General features: G+C 49.7%; 1 protein-coding gene across 2 annotated transcripts in view; it reads left to right on the forward strand.

Moving 5' to 3' along the window:
- Positions 1-25,891, forward strand: part of ANO2 (anoctamin 2) — a 290,583-nt gene that overhangs the window by 92,643 nt on the left and 172,049 nt on the right. For both annotated transcript variants that reach the window (XM_073222870.1, XM_073222869.1), the window contains exons 6-8: positions 1,367-1,422; positions 2,585-2,626; positions 9,361-9,425. In XM_073222870.1, the coding sequence (XP_073078971.1) occupies positions 1,367-1,422; positions 2,585-2,626; positions 9,361-9,425 (163 nt within the window). The remainder of the gene's footprint in view (positions 1-1,366; positions 1,423-2,584; positions 2,627-9,360; positions 9,426-25,891) is intronic.

Here is a 25,891-nt window from a genome sequence, read left to right on the forward strand (position 1 = left end):
AAGGGGAAAATGTCTAGATTTGTTGTCTGACTTTGTCCTTTATCCAGAGCCATGCAAATGCAGATTACTTAGCATTTGAACAGTGTACTTATTTCCCTTGAAAACCAATTTTCTCCTCATCTCACTACTGTCTAAAGTCTTTCTGGAAAGGATGGTTGAGGGCCGAAAGTGTGTTTGAGGGGAATCACTGCGTGCCAGAGACTTACCCCGCCCCTCCCTCTCTGCAATTCAATGTGCATCCTTCCAAGGTAGGGTTCTCACCACAGAGAGTGGGAGAGATATAATCCCTTCCATCTGGAGCCAGTGACCCAACACAGACTATCCCAAGTGGACAGAACATACAGACACTTTATAGTCTCTGAATAAAGCCAGGAATGAAATGAGTCAATAACAGTGCCTCGAGGCTGAGCAGAAGGTTCTGTGCTGTGACTATACTAGAGCTAAAGGACAGAGCCATTTGTTCATTTACGTGTATTTAGTTATGTGCATGTGGTGTGAAATACTGATGAGATTAGACAATGCATCTCTTGTGTGGTTTGCAAACATTGTGGTCTCAGGACCCCTTTACACTTCTATAAATTCTTTTACACTTCTGTACTTCTAAAAAAGTACCAAGAGTCAGAAGGCTCTTGTTTAGGTGAGTTATAGCAATTGATATTTATTGTATTAGGAGTTAGAACTGAGAAAATGTAGAAGCACAAGAATCCATGAGTGCTGTTTCGTCAGCTGTCAGAGGGATGATACCATCACATGTCACAAAACTCCCCTGGTGAGGGAATAGGAGCGACAAAGCAAAGTATGTCTTAATACTATTATAAAAAGCGTTTTGACCTCATGAAGCCCCTGAAAATGTCATGGGAACTCCCAGGTTCCCCAGGCCACACTTTGGGAACCCTTGCCCAGCTGCTCCCCATGGCAAGGAGCTGGGGTTCAGGCAGTGAGCACCGCTCTGCAGAGGAGCAGAAGGGCACTGCCGGGTGCTTATGCTGCTCATGGTTGCAGTGACCCACATGGATGTTCCTGGGCTGCTGAGGAGCACAGCCGTCCTCAGCTGGTGGTCGTGAAGGGCTGATGGTGGTGAAGAACTGTTGGACAGAGTGCTCTGAGTGTGTGGGGATGGGAGAAGGGGAAGTCTGAGAGTACATATTTGATATTAAAACATAACTTGGTAATTGGGACATGAACACTGTTGCTGTTCTACTAAGAACTGAAGTCAGACAAAAACTTGCAGACTGGGTGGGCATAGAGGACATGCAGTGATGCTCAGCTGACAGGTGAGTGGGGGATCACTACTCATCAAAAGACAAAGGTTACGTTGAGAAACCCCTGCCCAGGAGTTACTGTTGCACCTTCCTTTCTTCCCTAGGAATTAACTCCTTGATCGCAAACAATGTCTATGAGGCTGCCTACCCTCTTCATGACGTAAGTGCCATTTCCATTGGCTTGATCCCTGTAGTCTTTGCAAAGCTGAAAACCTCAGGGGGTAATAACATGTGAGGCAGGCAGGCAAGAAGCATGGCATTACAATCCCTCGGCTGCTTCTGGACGACTCATAACTGACAAGTTGGTTTTTGCCTGTTGTCAAACTGTCCAATTATTTCCCTGATAGTGAAATGATTGGGTTTTGTTTGAGCTTTCCCTACCCTCCCTGCCTTTGTTTTGAGAGAAAGTGTGAGACGACAGATACGGCATGTGAGGGGTTAAAGCGGGGAGTGGGTGGGGAAAGTGGGTGGATGGCAGGGGAAGGGAAGTTGAGGCCTGGATAGTTAGTACACAGCCAGACTGTCAGACGCCTGAATGATTGAAAGTGGTGTTTTGTATGTGTTGGTTTTGCGTGTATGTGAGATTCCTCATCCTTACTATGCAGATACATATTACGTGTCAGATTTTTCATCTTTTTAAAAAATTTTAACATTTTTGAAGGAAATTTCTCAAAATTCCTTATACTGTTCAATTATAGAAAGAAAACAGATGTTATGAAAGCTTTCCTTGACTGGGAGTAATGCTATAAACATCCCATAATACAGTGCAATGACATTGTTCAAGACAAATCATGAAGGACTTACCTGGCCCATGTGCTAAATGTCCCCCTGGTGCACTGTTCACTCAACTGGCCACTTCTTTGGCATCTGTCACACAGTCATGCCAAATGTGGCTACTGAGATGGGGATCCCTGAGTGCCGGAAGGAAGGTCCAGATGACAGGCTTCTGCCTGACACCTTGTGCGGGCAAATACCGTGCTGGGTTCTGCCCCCTGAGGACGGGGCGAGCGTGACTCGGCACAGGGTGATTTTGCAGGATGCTAGCCGGTTGACCACATATGCTCTGCCCTTACATTAGCTATGAGGTGCAGGCTGCTCTCTGAAGCATCTGAGGGAGCATCTTTGTGTGAGAAGCCAACCACAGGCGACCTTACAAGTATTATTAACTAAAGAAGCAGAATATTGGCTCCTTAACATGCTATGCTTTTGACCTTCCTCAAATGGGAATGAAAGAATGGGATGACATTAGAAAGGCACGAAAATCCTGTCTCTGTTTTTGATGATCCCTTTGGCTTTACCCAGCATCCCTTTCTCTCCTGCAGGGTGAATATGACAGTCCAGGGGATGACATGAATGACAGAAAGGTAAGGAGGCCTTTGGCTGTGCAGAGCGCTTTGGGCACAGGCCGCACTGGGTGGGTGTGGAACTGGACAGAACATCCTACCTGCTCTGTTTACCTGCTTAGATATTTTCCAGCGTCTCTTTCACACCTCTCTGCCCTCCAGGTCTTTGGAAATGTGAGGGCCATTTCTGGCCATGGACATGGCTATGTGTATGGGGTGCTGCTGGCATCTAGTGCCTGGTGGGCCAGGGATGCTAACCATCCTGAAACACCTTCATCAGTCCAGGTCCTCAGTTGAGAAACACTGAGCCCAAATGCCTTGTAGATGGGGTGACTGAGACACAGAAAGATTGCGGACCTTTTCCACAATGACACTGCCACGTAAACAGAGATGGGGCTCACAATGCCTGTGACTCTCAGATGCAGTGTCCCTGCTAAGAATGTATTATTACACATTATTAGCCTTTAGGACTTTTGGGGTGTCATGCTTAAGTTATTCTTCTTTTCCTCTAGGCAGACAAATGGGGGTACCGCCATTCCCAAGTTAGAGAGAAGAAGTCCGAGGGAAAGCAGTCTCTGTCCTGCTGTATGTTCTGGGCAGCTGGGAATGAGGTTATGGCTGCAGGAGGGTCTCCCCCCATGCCAGTCACAGCTCCTGTCCGTCCAGCTCTCTCCCCAGCCCTGCACCCAGGTCCTGTTTCTTCTGTTTGCTAACACTCTGGAAACATGTGTCCCCCTCCCCGCCATGGCATGGCACTGCAAGGGTCACCCACCTCCAGTGGGGACTGCCCTGTCTCTGTTGCCTCTTGTGCCGCCTTGTGCCACCTCCCACCTGGCTTCTGCCAGCCTCTGGCAACTCTGTGTGCAGAGGCAGCTGGGGGTGCGGGGGGAGGATGAGGACCTGGAGGCCAAGAAGTTCCCCTCCCCCGGCCTGTTGTCTGGAAAACCATTCATCCCCCAAGCTGCCTTTTGAGTAGTCTTCTTTTCATCCTGCCTATTAGTCCCTGTTATGAAGTGTTAAGTATTAAAAACATAAAAGGTCTTTTCCAGAAATACTGCTGTGATTGCTTACACATGTCCCCTTCTCTGCCTGCCCAGGGACTTGGTGGTAGTATTGCGCTGTCTTAACCTCATCTGTTTTCTATCTGATGCTAATAGTCTCGGTGTTTAATTTCCTGAAAAGTCCCGGATCAGATTTAAAGGAGAAGGAGGAAGCATTTTTCTCCACATCTCATCTTGTTTCCCCAACCATTTTCTGCCCTCCCACTCCCCCATTTCAAGATGCCTCCCCTTTAAAGAGCATGTGCCACCCCTGCCCACCTAAGAAACCTTCTGCTGGGTGGGTGGTGAGCCCTGCCTTCAAGGTAGAGCACTTTGCAGGAATATTCCGGAGACCAGGAAAACTCAGTAACTCATGGGAGAAGTCAGCCAGCCCCCTGTTATCTGTACAGAGACAGAGAAAGAAAAGTTTTAGACACATCTCCAAAATATATGTGTATTTGTCTTTGGAATGGAATTACATTATTATTAACAACAAAACCTTTTAACAAAAAATGTTCATCCCCGAAAATGTTTTGCTTGGGCCCATAGAATTCCTCCCAGGGGACACTCCAGCTGGTAGAACGGGCAGAATCTGGGAGGCAGGGGGAGACCAGCCAGGGTGGAGCTGCATCTCGGTGATAACTCCCAAAGCTGATGTCAAAAAGATGCTCATTAAGGTGGACCAGTGTCTGAAAGACAAACGGCCCCTTTCGCATGGCTTTTCCTTGGGTTGCTGGCCAGTCCCAGTGCCCTGGTCCTCCTCCGCCAGGGTCGCTCTTAGGGAATGAACTGCAGTGGGGGAGGAGAGAAACCACGAGTGAGAGAGAAAGCCTTCTTCTGCCCGCCTGGGCTGGGAAACTGATGCCCAGCAAGATGAGGAGACGGGTGTCAGTGCCTGTAAATGACAGTCACATCAGGACGAAAACCCTGGTGTCCGATTCGCAGCCAGCCCAACACCTCCTGTGTCTGCCAAGGGGAATTGTCACTACAATGCTGGTGCGTCCTGTGGTTTCAGGGGCATGTGGGTGCAGCCAGAAGGTGTCCTAAAGGAGAAAAAGCCCAAACCTCTGAAAATGTGCAAAAATTTATTCTTTTTTATTACATTATAAGGCTAGAGTTCTGGGAGAGGGGCTGCAGAAAGGATTTTGGCTGGGTGCAGGGGAGGCCGCTTGGAGGTATTGCTGGAGGACATGGAGGAGGGTTGTAGCTGTAGGGTGGCATCGCCTCTCTGGGGGCCTTTTGGGGTGATTTGCAGGCATCTCCCAAGCTGCCCATCCTGCCAGTGCCTGCATGTTCTCCTTCACTCTGTTTTGTGGCTGTGCCCATGATCTCCCTGAGGCCCAGGCTCCTCCTCGGCAAGCCCCAGGCAAGCCAAGAGGCCCCAGAGGCTATGTCCCCTCTCCCCTCGGGCTTGCCCATGCACTTGTGCAGGAGGCATGACTCAGCCCCTGCTAGGGGCTGTGAGGTGCTCTCCCCACTCCCGGAGGGTAATTAGGAAACAACTCCCTCCCTCTGGAGAATAGGGGTTTCCTGCCTTTTTAGGAAGCAGGGCAGCAGGAAGAGGGAACACCGTGGGTGTGGATGGTTCCTGTTGATTCCACATTAGCCATTGCTGCCCGGTTTGTGTGAGCATCAGTTACCACCTTCTGCGGGGCTGCCTGACCCCCACCTGCTCCCCCTGGCTTTCCAACCCGCTGCCAGGGGTACCTGAGGTGTAACACTGGAGTGTGATTTCCTTCAGCATTTTACACCTGGGGCTCTGGATTCCAGCTGTGAATGGTATAAAGTGACGCCTAAAAGGTGTCTGTGTTTCTGATAAGAAAGCTACTTTTCTTCTTGGTTTCATCTGAGGATTAATTTTTCCATCCTCCCAACTCCCATTGTTCTAAGGCAGAAGATCCAGAGAGTTGAGGGGGTCTTGCCAAAAATTCAGACAGGTCATTACAGGGTCTGGGAATAGAAATCCATTCTCTCCCATTCAGGCTCACTCTGTCCGGTCGGTGCCCCTAAGCTGGCTACAGCTGCCATCTTCCTGCCTGTCGCAGTCCAGCTCAGAGACAGCCACGGGTCTTAAATGTCTTGCTGTTCTCTGGCATTGCAAATGGTTTTAACAATTGGGTTCCTTTATAGGCTCATGAAATACTTAAACCAACTGACCTGCTGTCAAATGTGATCCCTGGGGAGCCCAAGTGGCTGCGTGTATGCTCTGCTCCATCAGACGGGGTGGTCCCTGTGAGGTGTTGCTTCCTGCCATAAAGATTTGAGGTCAGGCTGACATGCCTGGAATTGTATCCAGGGCCTCTGGAATAAGGCCCTGTCCACTGAGAAGGAGCTGCAGACCTTTGCTGCTCTACTTCCAGGGTTGGCCTGTCAGTGAGGAGGCATAACTAACTCTAAGGGAGAAAGTGGATTTGCTAAGAGACTTGTTAGAAGGTTCTAGACTATGCAAGTTTGAAGGGATTGCTATAAGTAACTGTGGTTGTCCTGTGTTTTACTCACTCCATGCTAATCCCCATGGAGCAGAGACCTCAGAGTATGCCTCTCTTTGCCCTGACTGCTAGGCTGTTCTGAACCCCGTGACCTGGGATTTAGCATAATCCACTAGCTCTCCAGCTATGTGTGATTACGAATTTGCAGAGAAAGGGAAGGGCCTGCAGCCCTGTCCTCCCTGCTCCCTGCCACCTCTGCAAGGATGTGTGAGCTGATCTGGGCATAGGCATGTGAGTGTCCAGGCCAGACTACTGCATCATGGCCCTGACTTGGCTTCCTGTTGCCACAGCTCTGCTGCAGGGACCGAATAGGGAGTTGCTCCTCTGTGTCCGTCTGCACTGAGGGCAGATAACTCTCTTGACTCATCTTCACCTGTATCCACAACCTAGGATATAGCTTTGTGCTTAGAGGGTGCCGCACTGAGAAAGGGACTTTGTGGAGGTTTCTTACCTTGGGCCCAGGATCCATTCCACAGTAAAGCCTTGGAGTTTGGTTCTCAGTTTGGGCCCAAGCCAGCTGGGCCATATTAGCTTCCTGGAGTGTTTTTAGTTTTTCCCTCCAGGGTGGTGCAGACAGGTACTCTCAGGCCCAGGTGTTGGTTAGACATATGACTGGGAGCAGAATTTGCTCTGGAGGTCAGAGCCTATGAGGCAGGTAGTGACGTTCCACAGCCCTCAAGGGAGGCCTTGCCCATATCTCCTGATGCAAGCTGGCCTCCCTCTGGACCACAAATGATGTCACTGTGACAACCAGGGGCTGGTGAGTGAGTCCAGGGTTTGCACTAGGGGGAGGGAATAAAAACCCAGGGCAGTACAAGTACCTAAGAGGCAGGGAGGAGGAGATGAAATGAGAACAGGACAGTTAGGTTAGAAGCCACCTGCCTGGTACGTGAAGCTTCAAAACTCATACATTCCATTCCTCCGCTGCCCGTCATGCACTGTGTGACCCCTTGTGTATCTGGGTTTCCCGCTTTGCAAGTGGCATTGACTGTGGCTGCAGTTTGCTCTGGCAGGGTCTCTGTAGTTTCTGGTCCTGTTTTTTGGGAGACATTAGGACAGTAAAGTCTACAGCCATTAAACAGGAATGTCAGTTCTTCTGTCAGTTTATTAAAAAATCATGTCTTTAAAGATTCTTAGGTAAAAGGGTAGCTTCTTGATGTTCAGCTGGGTATCCAAAATACCTAACTAGAGTTCTCCTTGACAGAATTCCTTGTGACTCTTGGGTGACATGTAAGGAGAGTGAAGAATGTAACAAGATAAAAAGTGTATTATAAGCCTGTCAATTCTACACATTTAATTGGACTCTGTGCTAATATTTATTCAGTATGGATATCTAGATGATGTCTAGTGATGGTTCATCACCAGATTGATCACTTCATGTCCTTGTGGATGATCTGTGAGGCTTGCTGGATGGCTGTTTGCAACTAGCCTGTGGTTTGCCCCTGACATTGATACCCAGGTTTGCATATGTGCCAAGTCTGCTACTGGTGTGGTGGGAGCATCGCGAGGTGGCACAACCTGCTGTTTTGGCCCGTCGCCCCCTCTCTTAACCTCCAGAATGTGCCCCACCTGTCTGCTGAAACTGCCACGCTTGTCAAGGTCATCAGTGACCTTAAAGCCACTGCATCCAGTGCTCACTTCTCCGGCCTCAGCTGATCTGACCCCTCAGCAGTATTTGACACAGCTGGTCATTTTCTTCTCTTTGAAGCCACTTGTCCCTGGGCTTCTAGGACACTGCACACTACTGGCTGTCCACATCACCAGCTGTTCTCCTGTCTCCTTTGCTGTTCTTCATCCTGACCTTGGCCTCTAGCCACTGGCACACCCAGGGCCTGGGTGTCAGGCCTCTTCTCTACCTGCTCTGTGTTCCTTGGCAATTGCATCCATAGTTCAATGGCTTTACAAATCATCTTTCTCTCATAACTTCCAGGTTATATCTCTAGCCTGGATTGTCCTCTGAACTCCAGGCTTTTATATCCAGCTGCTTACTCAGCATCCCCATGTGGATGCCTAAAGAGCAGCTTGAATTAATGCACCCCAAGCTGAACTCTTGGTTACACCCTTCCTAGCCTGTTCTTGTCATGGTCATGGTCTTCTCCATCTCAGTAAGTGGAACCACCATTTACTCAATTGCTCAGGCCAATTCTCCATTTTCTCTCACCTCACCCCACATCTAAACCAAGAGTAAATCTTATTGACTCTACCTTTAAAATAAAAGCAGAATCGACTACTTCTGATTACTTCTTCCATGGCTCAAGCCACCATCAGGTCCTCCTGGAGCACTACAATAGACTCCCTACTCCTGTGCTCATCCTCAGTCTGTTCTGCATACAGCAGCCAAAGTGGGCTATCTGCACTCTCATTGTCTCTCCCGACTCCTGCAAATCTCCCAATGGCTCCCTTCAAAGGCCATGGATTTTAGCCTGGCCTACAGACCCTTCAACCCTCTGGCCACATCAGGACTTTCTGACACCATCTCCCATGACTCTCATGTTCTCTCTGCCCCATCTACACTACATCCTCATTTTTCCTTGGATATATGCTCCTTCCCCAGGGCCTTTGCCCAGGAGGAGTGTTCTTCTGCCTGGAGAAGTTCCCTACTTCTACAGGAAATTATTTGAGGGACTTCTTTGTTCTCAGCTCAAATGTCAGCTCAGAGAGGCCCTCCTTTGCCATGCTATCTAAAACAGCATCCTACCCCACCCCCGGCTTCATATTCTACTCCCTTACTTTGATTTATTTTTCTTAATGGCAATTATAAATCTTACATGTTTGTGTTTTGATATTTGTCTCCCCGCATCAGGGTGTAAGGTCCGTGATAGCAGCAGCTTTGGTTTACTGCTGTATTCAGTGTCTGGATAGTGCCTGGTACATAGTAGATGCTCAGTAAATCTTGATAGATGAGTGAAAATGAATTCCAGGGCTTATTTTGTTGAACTAAGCAAGACAAGGGAATATAGAAGGAAGGGTTGTGATTAGGTGGTATAACACTGCCCCAGAGTGTGATAAAAGGCCTCCTGTATTATTTGGGGAAGGAGAAGTCAGCTTCTACAGCTTCCTCCCTTGTGGATGAGAATTTTCCTAGAAGCTAGATTTTTGGGATTCAATTCTGACTTGTGAGGATGGCTTTGGGGGAGAAGATTTTGACTTGCTCACATGGACAAAAAAAGGCAAATGGCTGCCCCCCTTCATCTCTAATCCGGGTTTCCCTCTTTTTCTTGTTTAGCTGCTGTATCAAGAATGGGCACGCTATGGAGTGTTCTATAAGTTTCAACCTATTGACCTCATCAGGTAAGATGTGGGAGGGACATGTTGGGAGGACCTTAGAGGTGCAAATCCTGAAAGATATCTGTCAGCCTTCTTGGCCGCTGGCAGTCTGTTGGCCAAGCAGAGGGATCTGCTTTTTTAGGTTGTGATTCCCCTGCTCTGTGCCTTATGATTGGGGAAATGGCTCAGGCACGGGAGGAGGGATGGAGGCTGTGTGGGGCAGCAGGTGGTGTAGGGCCAGATACCACGACTTCTGTCACGAGGTCTTCAACGCTGGTCTCTCTGTGCCCGCCCTTCTGTTGGGTAGGGATGAATGGAGTTATCGTTCTTACTGGGGTCCTTCAAATCTGTCCTCAAGAAGCACCTGGCTGAAGCAGATCCTTGGGTTATGCCCGAGTGGCCGAAGTGTTGACCAGCAGAAGGGAAGTCGTGGGGAATCACTCACTCGTGGAATAAGCTGGCTGGTCCACAGGGAATGCAGGCTTTTCCTGACTTCTCCAAATTACAAGAGGAGAAAAGTCTGGGTCCTGGAAACCTTCCCTTCAGTGAAATCCCTAAAATAATGTCCTATTACCTTGCTAATTTCCCCAGGGTCTAGAGAACATTGGTGAAAAATCCTTTGAAAGAACTTACTAGAATGTAGTGGGTGTGATGATCCTAAAATGGACCGAAGGCTCTAGACGTGAAGGGGGCTCCCCAGCCCCAGTCCCTGCTGGGCAGCTGGAGGCAGCGCAGTGAAGCAGGAAAGCTCCGAGTCTGGGCACTGGGTCCTCGTCCATGCCCGGCTGCCGGGGGCTGCCCATTCTTTGGGCAAAGCACGTTCCCTCTTTGGTCTTCAGGATCCTGGTTGCCCTCGATGGGGAGGCTGAGCTTACGGGTCTCTGAGGAGACTGGGTAAAGCCTTGCCACTCGGAAAAGATGGGGATTTTCAGTCCCATGGCTGACATGATGGATTCACTGCATACAGTCACCTGTGGCTCTTCTAATAAGATAATTAATCAGCCAGCAAACACAGAGAGTGCTCCCGGCTGATTGCCCTGGGCTGGGATCGTGAGGGGGGCAACAGCCAGAAGGACTGAGTCCAGAGGGGAATTCCAGCTTCTTCTGGGAGGAAGAAAGCAGCCTAGGCCCGCTGGGCAGGTCCCCCTCTCACACGGAGATGTGGTGGCCCTCCCAGGGAACTGGGAGCTTGGTTGGATGTCTCTTGACAGCAGGTGTTTCTTCCAGCTGAAGACTGTTAACCAAAGTACAGGGGTTGGGGAGCAGGGCCACGGGTGCCTGTGACCGGGGCGCCGTCACCCCATCCCTCCTACCCCTGGCTGCCTTTATGAAGCACGGGCCACCTAGACTGCTGTCCGAGTCACCCCAAGGCTGCCTCCTCCATGCTTGGGGGACTGGGGGGCTTTGATCTGCCCCTGCATCTCAAGTGGCCACCCACTCTGTCACCTGTTTTCTCCAGCTACTTATTTATTTGATCAAAAAAATGATTGAAAAATAGAAAGGCTCCCTACCAGAGAGCCCTGTCTATTCCCCCAGGGATGTCAGGTGACTGGCTGCCAGCTAAGTGGGAAACAGCTCCAGTGTACGCTCGGTTTTGGCCCCCATAGCAGCCTCACCTGCAGGGGGAGAACTGTCTTGGAGCAGAGCCCTGCTCCGGGGCCTGGTGGTTCCTGAGGACGTGGAGCTCAAAGCTGTCTAGACAGGGCATGGTGTGTCATGGGGCTGGAGGCTGTCCACTGCTCCTCATAGATGAAGTGGGTGAGGCCAGCAGCCTGGCCAGGAGGGGAGAAGGCTGGACCCTCAGGCGTCTCTTAGATACTGGCTGGAGAGGAAGGAATGGCCACTGGGCAGTGTGTGCACATATGGTGGGGGGGCTGTTGTCTCCTCGGTGGTATAAGGACCTCCACGACCTCAAGACACTGCTGGACAAAGAGAAGGTGAGAGTAGTGGAGAGAGAAGAGGGGACAGGGCCATTAGGGACACAGGTGGGTAAGCAGAGACAGGAAAGCCAAGAGCAGGTGTCTGGAGGGCTTGTAAAGAGAACCCTGGGTGGCAGGTGACAGCAGCCCACATTTAGCAGGTGCCACCTAACTCACGTAGCACTGCCTTCCAAATGGCCCACTTACCTTTCTCTGGTCTCGTCAGTGTTCCCTCCTTCCTCCTCTGTGTTGTGTTGCCTGCCCTGCTCATTTCCCACGCCCCAGCCTGACGCCAAGTCCTGAGGGTGCTTCCTCAGCGCCATTTCTCTCTTCCGCTACTTCTCTATCTTTCCTGCCACCTCCTGTGGGTCCTACTCGGCTCGCAGGGCCCAGACCAAGGCTGCCTTCCTCCAGCGGTCACTGGTCCAGCACTGCTGGTGTTGTGTCGCTACTTACTTGTGTGGCTGTGCCCTCTCTGTGCCTCCTGTAGAAACTGCACCCATGTGTTCTGTGTTGAAAGGTTGGCAGAAGCAGGGGTGTCCTACATGGGTTGAATAGGACAATTTATACAGAGACTCCAGAGAGGTATTTCCCTGGGTACTCAGCCCCCTGCTTTGAGCCCTGAGCTTCTTTTCCTCCCGTGGATCCCTAGGCCTCCCTGTGCCAACTATTCAGAACATTCCAGAGCAGCGAGCTGTTGAGAGCTCGGCGGGCATGGGAGACCTGTTTGCGTTCTGAAAGCCCCAGGACTGACTATCCTTCCTCTCCACAGGCCCTCAAGCCTAAACCTGCGACTTGGGGTTTGAGGCTCCTCTCCCAGGGGTTGGAAGTGGACAGAGGGGAGGCAAGACATGCTTCGCAGCACCCTCACTGGGCCTTGTCCTGCTGCACTGTCGTGCATGCCCAGCAGGCTGCACTGTGGCACTGCTGATGGGTCTCTTCCAGCTCAGCAGGGCGCTCCACCCCAGTCTTCTCTTTCCTCCAGGTCCTGGGGGCCTGCAGAGGCTGAGTGTGACAGTGTGGGTGCGCATGTAGTTGCAGGGACAGGTCCCGGGCGCACATCCAGCACAGACCCTGTTCTCCGAAGCGCCCTCTGGGCATATCCAACAGCAGCACTTGTGTCCTGGCACAAACATGATTTGTGACCAAGACAGCAGGGGATATGATGCCTTAGCTGGAAGGAAATAGCTCTCTGGTCCTTTAGGGGCCATATGAAGGTCCTTGTAGCCAGAGGAGTTGATTTCTGCCTGCACTGTTCTGGGTTAACACCCCAACATCCCAGGAGGGAAACAGCCCTTATTTTCTGGGTTCCTGGGGGCCTGGGGCCTTTTGGATTTGTACAGGTATGATCCAATATTAGGGCCATGACCTGTCTTGTCATTAAAATTAATATCTGTTTCCTATGCTGATTTTCTTAGCTGAGAGGTTTTGATATGGATGAGACAAAACAATTGGCTTTAAACTGCGTCTGACTTGGCTCCTAACTATACTCTGCTGAAAGTGATGTACATTTTATTTTCAGGTATCTGCCTGCCTATGACAGCATGAGGCAAAGGAGGGTCCAGAAGGCTCCTAGGCTCAGGGGGATTGCAGCCAATAGATTTTGAGGAATTCACCAAGGGGAGGATGCTTGGACAGCATTCACCACACTGAATCAGGATTACAGTCTGGAGAGGGGCAAATGGCTCTAACACATTCCTACCTCTTTCAGGAATGTCTGCTTCATGACTGAGGCTTCCTGAAAACCAGGCCCTGGGTGTGAAACCTGTCCGTGTGGCTGCTCTGGAGTTCCCTTAGAAATGTGTGGGTTTGAAGCCTTGAGGGACAAACTGCCGCAGTGACCTGAGAATGGTATCTATGGGTCATGCCATCTCAGGAGCCTTTGGGCATCACCTGCAGACAGCAACAGTGGCACTATGTCTGCAGCTTGCTGCATGGCTCTGCCATCTCAGAAGCCTCAGCAGAGCCCTGGCAGAGCAGGGATTATCTTTCCCTCCTCCTACTGAAAAGACAGGTCCTTGTCCTGGCCCCAGCTCTCCAGGTCAGCCACTACAGGGCTGTGTGATTTGATCCTTCCCTCTCTGTCTCTGGGCCCCACTCTGCCCTCCTGAAATGTGACCCATCCAAATCCCTCCAGGAGGGAGACAGAGGAAGCCGTGTTTTTTCTTAAGAGGCTTCTCAGCAGGCCAGGCTTGGGAAGGACCAGACACAGCTGGTTTGGGGGAGGGAATGGAGAGGAAAAAATGTTGATCAATCCATGATTAATTATTTCCTGAGCTCTGCCTCCTCCTTGATCCTTCCCTGGAATTTATAAAGGCAATTCAGCTCAATGCAACAAACACTTACTGATGCTCATGGTGAGCAAGTCTCCATGCTCCGCACGATGGGAGGTGAGGCAGTGAGTAAGTCTGTGACCTTAAGCACCTAGCAGTTACACAGGGAGACTGACAGGTGCAAGGCAGGATGCAGTGAGGGCTTATAAGGACTACAGTGTAAGACAAACATAGTACTACAGGACAATGGATGAAGAGTAATTGTTGCTAGCAGAATAAGGGAGGACTTCCTGGAAGAAGTGGCAGTTGAATTGGAAATGTTGCTTTCTGAATGAGCAAGATTAAAGGTCCGGAATACGCTTTGATAACCAGGCTGTGCTGCCCTGTGTATGGATTGATTGTTCAGCTTGATATTTGTTGGAAATCACATTGACCCACAGCTAGATGCTTCCTGACCGTTGACAGGGAGTGTTCAGATCAAGAACTCAAGAACTTGACTTGCCAACCTCACCTGTACAGAAGTGGTGCCAACCTGGCCCAGGTCCCTTGCTCTGCTCTGCAAGTTAGCAGAGAATCCAGGATTGGAAGAGATGAGGCTGGATCCCAGGAGGGAGGCCAAGGGGACGTCAAGTGTGGGACTGGCACTGTGGTGTCTGCACAGGTCCCACTGTTGGAAGTGTTGGCTCTAGCTGGGAAACATTTGAAGGCAGGAAGGGAATAATAGCCCATGCGCTGGAAGAGTATCTTTCTTTTATGTCTGAGGGTTTGGAACAGAGCAGACAGAGAAGAGCAGGCAGTAGCTTGTGGTGGCAAGGCATAAACAAGGATGATGACGCCCTGTGCTGTTATATTCTCTCCCATTTTACAGATTGGGAAGTGTGTCAGGCTGTTTATTAAATCTAGCTGTAAAAGGCTCTTGCTTCCCCCACCAAGTGCTGTTCTCCTCCAGTGTGCACCCTCTCAGGGGGGAGGCAGGTGGCCTGTGACTGACCAGTGAGCACTCTGGGTACGTGCTCTCAGCCTCCAGTCCGAGACTGCACCCAGAGGTCAGCTTTGCTTCTGATGGGGGTCTCCCAAGCCTTCTGTGAAGTGGGTATTTTTACTTCCATTGAACAAACAGGGCCACTGAGCTCAGTGAGAGGAGCTTCCCAAAGCCACAGAACCAGTCCATCTGCGGTTCAAACCTGTCTGACTCCTGAAAGTATCTTCTCCCCCTGTACCATGTGCCTGAAGGTGACTGAGAACTCCATCCCACTGGACGTCAGGTGAATGGGGTTTCCAGCTATCTAGGGTTAATCCTTTCAGTTAGCAATCTCTGAGGGAAAACTGGTGTGGTCCCCTGGTAAGTGGAGCTCAGTGACCACAGCCAACCCTTGCTTTACAACGGGATCCTCATTATGAACAGTCTTCTTGCCTAGCAGGACTGACGGGTCCTGCTGGGCCTCTGTTAAGCAACTCCAGAATGACATGTTTCTGTTCTCATTTCTATTTTTATAGCTGTTTTTCTGATGTCTTCCATGTGGCCAGGCTTTTGGCCATCCCTTCTTGCTTTTGTCCACCGAGTAGCTTCCTCCCGAGCTCTGATTTGCTGCTCTGTCTCAGTTGCAGGGTTAGCAGCCAGACGCCCAAGCAGGTGAGCGCCGTGCGCCAGGGAGAAGGCTCCCACTGCCCGCCCTGGAGTCTGGCTCCTGCTGGTGTGGTATTTGGTGGAGGCTCTGCATTTGTTGTGGAACTGTGTTCTTTTTGTTTCTCAGCGCGAGTGGGTATGTGTACGGTAGGCCCTCTCACTGAGAATAGCTACCCTTTTGTTCTTACTTGTTTTGGGAGGTCACAAGACCCCCATGCTATCAAAGATTTGTCTTAAAATAGAGCTCAGAGTCTGGTAACAACACAAGGGGGTGTCCCTACATCAAGAGTCTCCTGGATGAAGAGCTTTGTCCTGGGTATGGTGTCAAAGCTAAAAGAAGAAGGAAACTGGAAGCTTGGAGGGCGATGGTGGGATGTAGGTGTTCACCATGGAACACAGCTGATGGAGGTCACAGAGCTGCAAAGTAGTGCCCAACAGGTAGCCAATGCACAGAGCCGAGTGCGGATGCGCTGGAGGCTAGGTGGTGAGGTGATTGGAGGGGTTTGCCACTGGATTGAATGCCGTCAATGAGAGAAACATGAGGCTTATGGGGCAGGTGAGTTTTGGGTAGAAAGCAGAGATTTAAAAGTGAAAAGAAATGTGTTTGGGAGATTTATAAGGTTCTAATGACTCTTGGTCAGGAGAGGCTTAAAGAAAGAGAGACTCAAGGGGGGCTGAAGCCGAGGAAGATGGGCTGAGGAGAACATGCTGGGGTGCCTGGGTGTGGCTGGAGGAGGTATTTGAGACCATGTGGGAAGGAAGCCTAGACAAAGGCGTCAGGACCATGTGGACCAAAAGGAGATGCTGTCAAGTGGTTTCCCTGGAATTCAGGCAGGTGGCAAAGCAGAGCTTCTGGGAATTCCAGGACTTAAATACTCTGTAGAGAAAATGAAAGTTCCTGTGGCTGGGATTCTCACCTGGCCCTGGTCGGCTTGCTCACTGCACACGTGTGAGCAATACGTTATTGTTGACTCAATTTAAGGAGCTCCACTCAGTGCTCTGGGCTGCACAGCTGCAGGACTGCAGAGGCTGGGGTGGTGGCAGCCCGCGAGGAAGACTGAGATGCTGTGGGGCAGAGAGGATCAGAGGCACGGACGAGCTTGCTGCATGCAGACTCGCTCTGAGCTGTGTGGGATTCTAGCACTTGACCTGCCACTGTGGGGATAGAGTTGGGTATAAACCCTTTTCACCCCAGGAACGTACCATTGTCATGTTTCGGTCTCACTGAATCAAGAGTGAACTTGCCTGGGGCAGAAACCCATTGGCAAGACATACTCCTACCTGTGAGTGAGTGTGGACGTTGGGGTTCAGCTTTTTACTCACCCCTTCTTGGGAAACTTTGGGCAAGTCATCAGCCCGTTTTGATCTGGTACAGTCCTTTTCCTGACAGAGAGGGGAATCTGCATCTCCTCCACAAAACCTGTAGGCTGGCTGTGGCAGGTGCTCTTCTGTCTGCAGGAGCCAGAGGCCAGGTAGCTCTGCGGGACTCATCCTGCCCGAGACGGAGGGGGAACTAGCACTTGGACGAGTTTCCATGGACATGACCCAACTGTTTGATCCCACGAGCCACTGCTCTACCAAGTGTCTCTGGAACCCCAAGCTCCCTGTTCCTGCTGGCGATATTCCCCTGAGTGGTGTTCTCCACCCATATCACATGGGTATGTAACCAACATCAACAGAAAACGTCTTAACACATTGAGTAACATCGACGGAACACACGTGACAACAGCCACTGCAAGATAGCTAAATTTAATTAGTCTGGCACACCCAGGCTTTTCACACAGCGACAGGCCTCTGTTTTAGAAATGGAAAACCACAGCATTTTGTGGGTCTGGAAGTCAGACATGAGCAAGAAAAAAATAAAAAAAAATACTTGAAAATGCCTGCCTGCAAGACGGCCGTCCCCCAGTGCCTTCGCGGGGTCATCTCAAGGTATTCAAAGATGTGGGTAGTTGGGAAGCGGCCAAGGATCGCTTATGATCTTTCCCTGGCAGCATGGTTGACTCAGACGTTGAGAGATGTGGGGAGACTTGGCCCCCAGCCCTCGGAGGACTCAGGAAACCCTCCTGGAGGGCTCAGGCCTCAGGGCTGTGGGCTTGGCCTTGCTGGGCTCTTTCATAGAACCCACATTCAGCTGAGCTCGGTCAAGGGAGATGGAAAGGGGCTGGAGGACAGGGATTTGAACTTCTTATTTGGGCATTTTGTCTGGAGGAGGGCTAAGGGGGATGACTTGGTTTTAGCTGTTATCATTTCTGGCAAAATGGCAGTATTTCCTGAGGTTGGTATTCTGCCTGATCCTCATCTTTGGGTAGCAAGGCAAGCTGCTCAGTGGAGGGAAGTGAATCAGTTCTATACCCAGGGGGTCTCTCTTCTCTGCTCAGGGGCACCTGGCCTCCTGAGAGCTCTACCTCATGCCTCCTGCTGCAGTTCATTCCCTTTCACTTTTACTCATTCTCCATGCTTACCCCATGGTCTTTTCTTCTTTCTGTAAAATTCTGTGAGAGCATATCCCCATTTGGATATACTAGCCCTTCTCTAAAGGATCAACATCTGTGGATGGGGAGGGCAAGCCCTGTAACCATGCAACAGCTACCCAGAAGCCTCTATGGGACAATGTGAAAGAAATACAAAGAGAACCCCCAGACTCAGACCTTTTGACATGCTGTTTGGAAGAAGACTCAATGTTTTGAGAAAGAGATTTAATAGAATGAATAATTCCGTTCAGTTTAATCCAACATGTTTGTTGAGCACTTTCTCTGTGCCAAGCACTATTTTAGGTGCTGGAGTTAAAATGGTGAAAAAGTAATGGACAGCCCTTGGGTCATTAGATAATTTATTGTCTAACTCAGGACACTTTTGAGAGTGAAAGTAAGCACTGTTAATAATTACGCTTGAGTGTATGAGTCAGCTGTTGTCACAATAATGCTGCATAACAAACCACCAGAAGTTAGCAGCTTACAACAACAGTCAATTATTTTTCTTGCTCATGTGTCTGTAGGTTGAGTGGAAAAACTCTGCTTTAGGCTCAGGGTTGGCTAGGCTTAGCTCTAGACTTCAGATCGTGTTCTGGTCCCTGCAGGTCTGCATGTTCTCCTTAGGTCAGAAGCTACCTGGAACATGCTCCTCTCATGGTGAATCACAAGAGCACAAAGAAAGGAACAGTAGCACACGGTGCCTCTTAAGGCATGGCTGGCATTCAATATGCTAGAGTTCCACTAGGCAAAGAAGTCATATGGACAAACACAAATCTATGTTGCTGGGAAGTATACTCTTTCTTCAAGGGAGAGATGTTAATATTTGCTGAACACCAATCTAACCTACACACTGAGGCAACAGGTATAAACCAGGACTGTCCCAGGAATATCTGGACTTGTGGTCCACCCTGGTCTCATCTCATGCAGCTTATGATCTAGAAGGGCAGACAGATAATGTACAGTTATTTATAAGTGTGACATGGGTTACAAATAGGGGAGTACGGGGTGTAATGGGACCACAGATTAAAGCAATCTGACCTAGTTGGATTCGGACTCCTTGAGAAAAGTGACATTTGAACTAAGATTTGATGCATGAGTGAAAGCAAAGACGAGCAGAGTAATGACAAGAGCTCACATTCCATGGTACTTCTGTGAGTCAGGCGCTGTTGAAACTCCTTGCATTTTCTGACAATGACCCTTTGAGATAGATACTATACCCTCATTTTAAAGATGAGGAATTGTGACACAAAGAGGTTAAGTTACCCAAATTCTTACAGCTAGTAAGCAAGAGGGAAGATTTGGACCCCTGAGTCCGGCTCCAGTGTCAAGTCTCTTTACCACTGTGTGTGCTGTGCCCCTGCTGGAAGCAGGAGCCTGGGGTGCTGGAGCATCATGTCTGCAGTGTGGGGAGTGACGGTGGACCAGGCTACGGTGAAGCAGGGTCCAGGTCCTAGAGGACCCTGTAGGCTGGTTGAGGATTTTAGACTTTATCCTAAGGAAAAGGGTACATCCCTGAAGGGTTTGGCATATGTAGGTGTACATGTGTTGGCTTCTACTTTTAAATGACCTGAAGCTTTTCTGTGTGGGGCACCAGAAAGGACCTGGGGTTGCACATTTTGTGCAAGACAGGATGGAGGAATGGGGTGGGGCTCTGGGGAGAAGAAAGGCTTCTCCTGCTAGATGTCCTCTGTCCTGGAAGGGCATGTGGACTTTCCGGCAGTATGACTCTGAGCCCAGAACCTCTTTTCTTATCCTCACCCCTGTGCATCCTAACTAACCACAGGTTTGCCTAGATTGTAGTCCCCCTGTTAACCAGTGGTGGACGTCTTAGTGGGCATGATGGTGGCCAGCACTTCCATGGCATGTAGCCCACACTCACCGCGTGCCACCACCTCCATGCCCTTTGTGTGCACGATCTTCATGGTAACCCTGTGCAGCTGGCACACTGTCTCCATTTTCCAGACAAGGACACTGCAGCACAGGATAGGTAAGTCACTTGCTCTAAATCTCCAGCAGTATGCTCCAGAGCCCATTATCTCAACCTCTCGCTTTACTTTGAGGGAGGAAAACCACTGGTGAGACACATGGCTACTTCCTGAAAGGGGCCCCAAAGCAGGTGCTGGGGGATAGTGTGCAAATGCAGGCAGATGTTCCGGTGGGATGGGGAAGAGACTCTAGGATCTTTTAGAATAAAACTTACCTGGTTCCTTAAGGGGATGTTGCCATAGATCACGGGACTTAGTTTTAGATATGGCAGGGGTGGGGTGGGGGCCTTGAGAGCCATTCCCTCACTGTATAAAAAAGCAACTAAGTCCTCCAACAAAATTAATGAGGTGGATGGACAATGGCATCACGTCTGCAGATGCTTCCAGATAAGGAACTTTGACCTGTGCTGCTGTAACCTGCTGGCATTTAATGCAGAGAGCAGTGAGCAGGGTATTGGAAGGGTGTATGGGATTAGAGGTGGTGGGTGATGTCCAGGCAGGCTGACCAACCTGCTACCTTCCTTGCCTAACAAAAAGGGGCTTGGGTCAGGTCACCTGTGAAGTCCCTCCCAGGACCAGTTTCCCAGGCTCTATATGGTAGAATCTCCAGCCTAAAGCTGGTGTGAGGGCAAGACCCAAGGTCACACAAGGAGGCAAGGTGGGCTAGGGAACAGAACCCAGTCTGGACCACAGTTCTGGACACCATCCACTGGACTCTCCACCCCCCAGGGGCACCTCCACCCCCATGTCCCTGGATTTCTCTCTTCCTCTCCCCTAACCTACTCCCCCTTCCCATACACCCCCATCTCTGTTTTCTTTTGCCTCTGGCTTTGATCACATCTGGAGCATTTTGTAGAGTTGATGAGTGTATGTTTTCCTGTTGGGACACATGGTGTATATCAGAGGCACTTAAGAAGCTCTGGACGAGTGGAAAAGTCTGCGTGGCATCTCAGCGGCTGCTGGCCTGGAGGGAGGATGGCAGCTGCATGGCAGGGGACCTGGCAGGACGACTGGCTGGCTCTCTGGGAAGACCAGAGACCCTGCCGGGGGACTGCTGCTCCAAATGGCTTTGAGTTGTCCTGGTGGGATTGGTGCATGGGAAACGTGTGCATCTGAGCGTGTGCATGTGTGCGTATAAAAGGCCTGGAAGGGCCTGTCTGCCTTGTTGCCAGGGGACGCCACCTTCAGGGATTTGCTCTCCATGGTAACTGGGGCTTTTATCTGCATGTCTGCATGTCCAGCAACACAAACGAGTTATGTGTTGCCTAGTGGGGATGAGTGTGACATGGGGCAGCAAGGTGCAGCAGGGCTCCCTGAAAGGTGACAGTAATTTCCAGGGAGCAGTGAGGATGGATGAGATAGAGGCAAAGTGGACTTCCCATAGCGAGAGAGCTGGGCACAGGCCTGGGGCTTCTACGTCCCCAGTCAGAATTCTCTTTGCTGTCCATTTTCTTCTCCCTGGTGTTGGCCTTTTCTCCTCAGAGTCCTGGGCGTGGGCAGGGGGTGTCAGCATGATTCTGTGCGGGCAAGGATGCTTTCGGCAGGAAGAGCGGTGGAGGAAGCAGACAGGGTCAGACCGGCTCTGAAGGGTAGGGGTCACATCTGCCCTGCTTCCCATTTCTTTCTCCTCCTTACAGGTGGAGGGAAGGGTGGGTGTGCCTGGGAGGGTGGGTGTGCCCAGCCGACTCTGCTTATTCTTTTGGAGCCTGCCTCCTGCAAGGAGTTTCAGAGTGCTGCAGGGCCCTCCAGGCTGTCTCCTCAGCCCTTCCTGTACCTTCCCAGGGCCTGGGTATCGCTCTCCAGGCTCCACAGCTGTGTATGCCTCCTTATAAACTTCTCTGTTCTCCTTGAACTTTCTCCTCCCCCTTGCAAGAGCCCCAGGCTTTATTCTTTTTCCTTGCATCTCCTTTCTTCACCAGTCCATCCCAACTCTCTGTATCCATTCACTCCCAGTGACATCTTCCAGACTTGGGGACAAGTCACCTCTCTCTGGGCCTGCTGGGCTGTATTGGAAAATGATAGAAGGTGTTCACGGGCCAGAGGTAGGGGCAATGCTGGTGGATGCCATGCAGAGTTTGTCCTCAAAGGTCGTTTATGCTCTTGTAGCTCTAACAGGGAGCAGCCCTGTCTATCCAGTGGCTCAAATTAAACTGTGGATACCCCTGAACTCAGGGTTAGGAGCATCAGTGAGGGAATTGTAGACGTCAAGTGAGAAGCAAACTCAGCAGGAGACAGGCCTGGTGAGGGCTGGCCCGGGATGGTTTTCCAGGAGGCTCCCTGGCCTCTTGGGTTCCTGGCACCGAGACCCTCCCTGGAGCCGCGCATCCGGGAGTGTGGCTTCTCGCGGCTCTGAGGCAGTTGGGAGAGAGGAGGGGGGAGAGCTTTCCTAGTCTCTCTCTCTCTTCCAGTTCACTTGTCCTGCTCAGAGAGGGTTTAGAAAGAGGGTGAAGTGCTGAGTGGATGGCCTGCGGAGCCCCATGGCGTGCCTGACATTTAGGTCCCTGCTGTGAGGCAGCATCCCAGGAGCCTGAGCCTTGGCTCAGGACGTCATGACGAGGGTCAGCTTGCAGGCCCTGCCCCTCCCTGGGGAGGTGGGCAGCTGCCCTCAGGCTGTGATTCACCCACTCATTGATTCGCTGTCGTTTAAAATACTCAGTGATTCAACAAGCTCTTGCACTGTGGCAGGACCCATCCCAGGCAGTGGCAGTGAGATGTCCTGGCCCTCAGGGAGCTTCATAGGCAACTTGGGGAAAAGATAAGTCAGCCGACACCTGTGCATGTGTGATGGGCACTCAGACAAATATATGCAGCGGGCCTAGGAGGCTTAAAGGAGGGGCTCCTGCGTCAGTCAGAGGAGGCCTCCTGGAAGATGAATAGTGACTCGATGTACAATGGGTGTGAGGACGGGGCTGGGCATTCCAAGCAGGGGAGGCAGCATGATTAAGGTAAGAAGTGGAGAAAAAGCACAGTCATTCAGGGATTTGCAGGGCACTGAGTATGGCGGGAATGAAGAGTGTATGTGAGGGTGGGGAGGGGTATAAGGCAGGAAAGGTGGGCAGGCATTTGACCTTGGAAGCAGCCTTGAAGACTTATTTCAGGTGATGTAGAAGGAGTTTAGGTAGGAAACTGGTAAGATCAGACTCGAAGAATGTTATCTGAGAGGTAGAGAAAGTTCCCCTGACTACTTTTCCCAGGAGTATGTCATAGCCAAGGCAAAGCAAGGCCTTGCAGAAATGGGGCACAGGTGGGTCTCTAGTGGGAGAGATGGTGCCAGGGTGGGAGCAGAAGCAAAACTTCTTGGAGGGGAAGACCTCAGATGAAGGAACTGAAGCTCAGGAAAGACAACTCTGCAGCCCAGGCCACACAGCTAATGAGCAGTAGGGCTGGGGCTCCAGGGAAATCCAAGCAGGAATGGTGACCACACGGCCTGTCTTCTCTAGGGTAGCTCTGTCTTCTCCACTTTCAGCATTACCTGTTACTACAAAAATGAGGGGCAGGATTATTTGTAGGAATATTTATAAAAAATCCACATGCAGCTCACAAACTCACTGTCACCCTGGCGTTTTACCACGATACTTTCTGAGAGGGAGGGCACCTGCTTGTGCTCCATCTCCTACTCGCTGCTTCCTTGGGGGTAGAGACCATGAAGAAGGAAGGCGATGCTTCGGCCAGCACCAGTCAAGGGGGCTGTGTCAGGGGGTCTGGCCACCAGCTCTGAGGCCTTGAGAATGGGAGGCATACTTATCAGATTTCCATTGGTACACATCTGGATGAAGAAGTTGCCTTGAAAGATACCACAATCAAAACTCAAATGTTCTTGTCAAGAAGGAACCCTGAGCCAAAACCAACGAGGTGAAATTTAATAGCGGTGATGTAAAGTCAGCTAATACAGAGCAGGACCAAGAAAGCCTGAGTTGGCAGGCATTTGTGTGAGTGTGAGAGAGACTGGGGGCAGGGGTGAGTTGACCACTGCTAAGCATGAGCTCTCTGTTCCTAAACATGAACTTGTCTCACACCAAAGTTAACAAACTCACGGCATGTGGACTGTGGGTAATTATGGTGTCACCATCCTTGAGCTGTCAGTCTACCACATCAGATGGTGCTCCATTCTGGATGCCCCATTTTAACAGGTTCATTGACACTAGAGAAGATTCACAGATGTTACAAATTGGTGGCCTCAGGGAGGATTTTAGTCAGTTGACATTTAAAATAATTTGATCCAAAAGATGTTTTAAAAACATTACATGTGAATGTTTTTAGTTGGAGCCTATGATAACTCCCCACAGCTCCCAGCATTCCTCCTGTCTTGTATCCATCAGCTTCTTTTTCCATTGTATGCCTTTACCCCACCCATTTCAACTGGGACCCTTGAATTAAATCTGTGATTCCCAAATCTAACAGCATGCCAGAATCACCTGAGAAACCTTTTCAACACTGATTCCCTACTTCCACATCTGGCCATGGCAGTGTCTGGTATAGGACTAGATTTTCTGCCATAAACAACTAGAAACCTAGATAATATGTATACAGTAGCTGTTTTCAGACATTAGACAATGTGCAGGTAATCCATGAAGGAAGGAGGCTAGCCCTATGTTTGCTCTGAACAAATACAAAATACAAAATACATAAGAAGACATTCAATTAAATATATTAAGCATAAATAACATCAAAATTAAGAGGTAGAAATTGCTAGATTGGATAAAAAAGCAATACTCAACTATATGCTGCATACTAGAAACATCTTTAAATATGAAGGCACAGATAGGTTAAAAGTAACAGGGTGAAAAGCCATACACCATATAAACACCAATCAAAAGAAAGCTATAGTGGCTAAATTAATATCAGACAATGTAGGCTTTAGGTCAAGGAGTATCAGAGGTATGGATAGTATTTGTGTAGAGGGGTCAACTTACTAGGAAGATGTAACAATTCTACTTGGGATTGTGAATACTTGATAAGATAGTTTCAAAATATATGGGGCAAAAATTGACAGAACCAAATGGAGAAATAGACAATCCACAATTTTACTTGATAATTTCAATTCTCTCAGTAATTGATAGAACAAGTGGATACTCAGGGAGGATATAGCAGACCTGAACAACATTATGAATGAACCTATCCTAATTGATATTTATAGAACACTGTATTCAAACTGCAGCAAACACATTATTTTCATGAGTACATGGACCATTTACTGAGCTAGACCATATTCTAGCTCATAAAACAAGTTCCAATGATTTTTAACAATTGAGGTCATGTGGCATATATCCATCCACATATGCAATCACACATTGCAAATTTTAAAAAAATGTCTCTTGGCACAGTGGAATTAAGTTTGAGATCAGTAACAAAAGCCCTGCCCACAGTTCATGGCACCTCCTCTGGTCTGTTCATGCAGGAAAATACCTCATGCATCCGTTGCTAGCTGACCTAAGCCAATTCAGGCATGCAAATTCTTTTTTGATAGATATTGGTAGCCTCTGAGGAAGTTTTGAGATCAGTGACATTTATGAACAAGTGTGAAAAAGTTCATACGACCTTTTTAGTGTGTCCCACCTTATTGTTCTTACTATATTCTCTGATCACCTCCTTGAACGAAAGGTTCACTCTAGGCAAAAACCTCAATTCTAGAGACTCTTATAACTGGTGTCAGGGAAGCAGACTTTGGAGACTCAGCTAGACATGGGGCCATTTAGGGGTTTAGCCTGAGGCAGTACGTCTAGGACAAGGGGTATAGGCCTCTGTGACTGTTCACAAGAAAGGGCAAGAGTATGTCTGAAATATATCTAGCCAGTCCACATTGTCTGAATACCTCTAATCTCACCAAATGAAGACCCTTTTCTAGCATTCATTATGCTAGTCAAGTCAACAGACCCTTATTTTTACCTATGAAAATCCATTTCTGACACTGTGTGCTAATTCTCCAGGCTTTGCTTGTTGATAGAGATAAGGAAGGCAGCCCTACCACCTATAAGCATGGGCTTCCCAAACAAAGCACCAGTGGAACACCTGGGCCGGCTCAGATGGTACCTGCATCCTAGCTTCAGTCAAGCAAGACGAGTCCTCTATACTTTATATGATGAAGTATTTTGAAATAAATTTTATACATGGTAACATTTTCCTAGACAGTTTCCTTTCTTTTGAAGATGTCCAGGGAAGGATGCCCACTGGCGTCCCCTTGCAAACCTATTCCACTATCTCACAAAGTCATC

Source organism: Manis javanica, chromosome 15, assembly GCF_040802235.1.
Source record: "Manis javanica isolate MJ-LG chromosome 15, MJ_LKY, whole genome shotgun sequence".
NCBI lineage: Eukaryota > Metazoa > Chordata > Mammalia > Pholidota > Manidae > Manis > Manis javanica.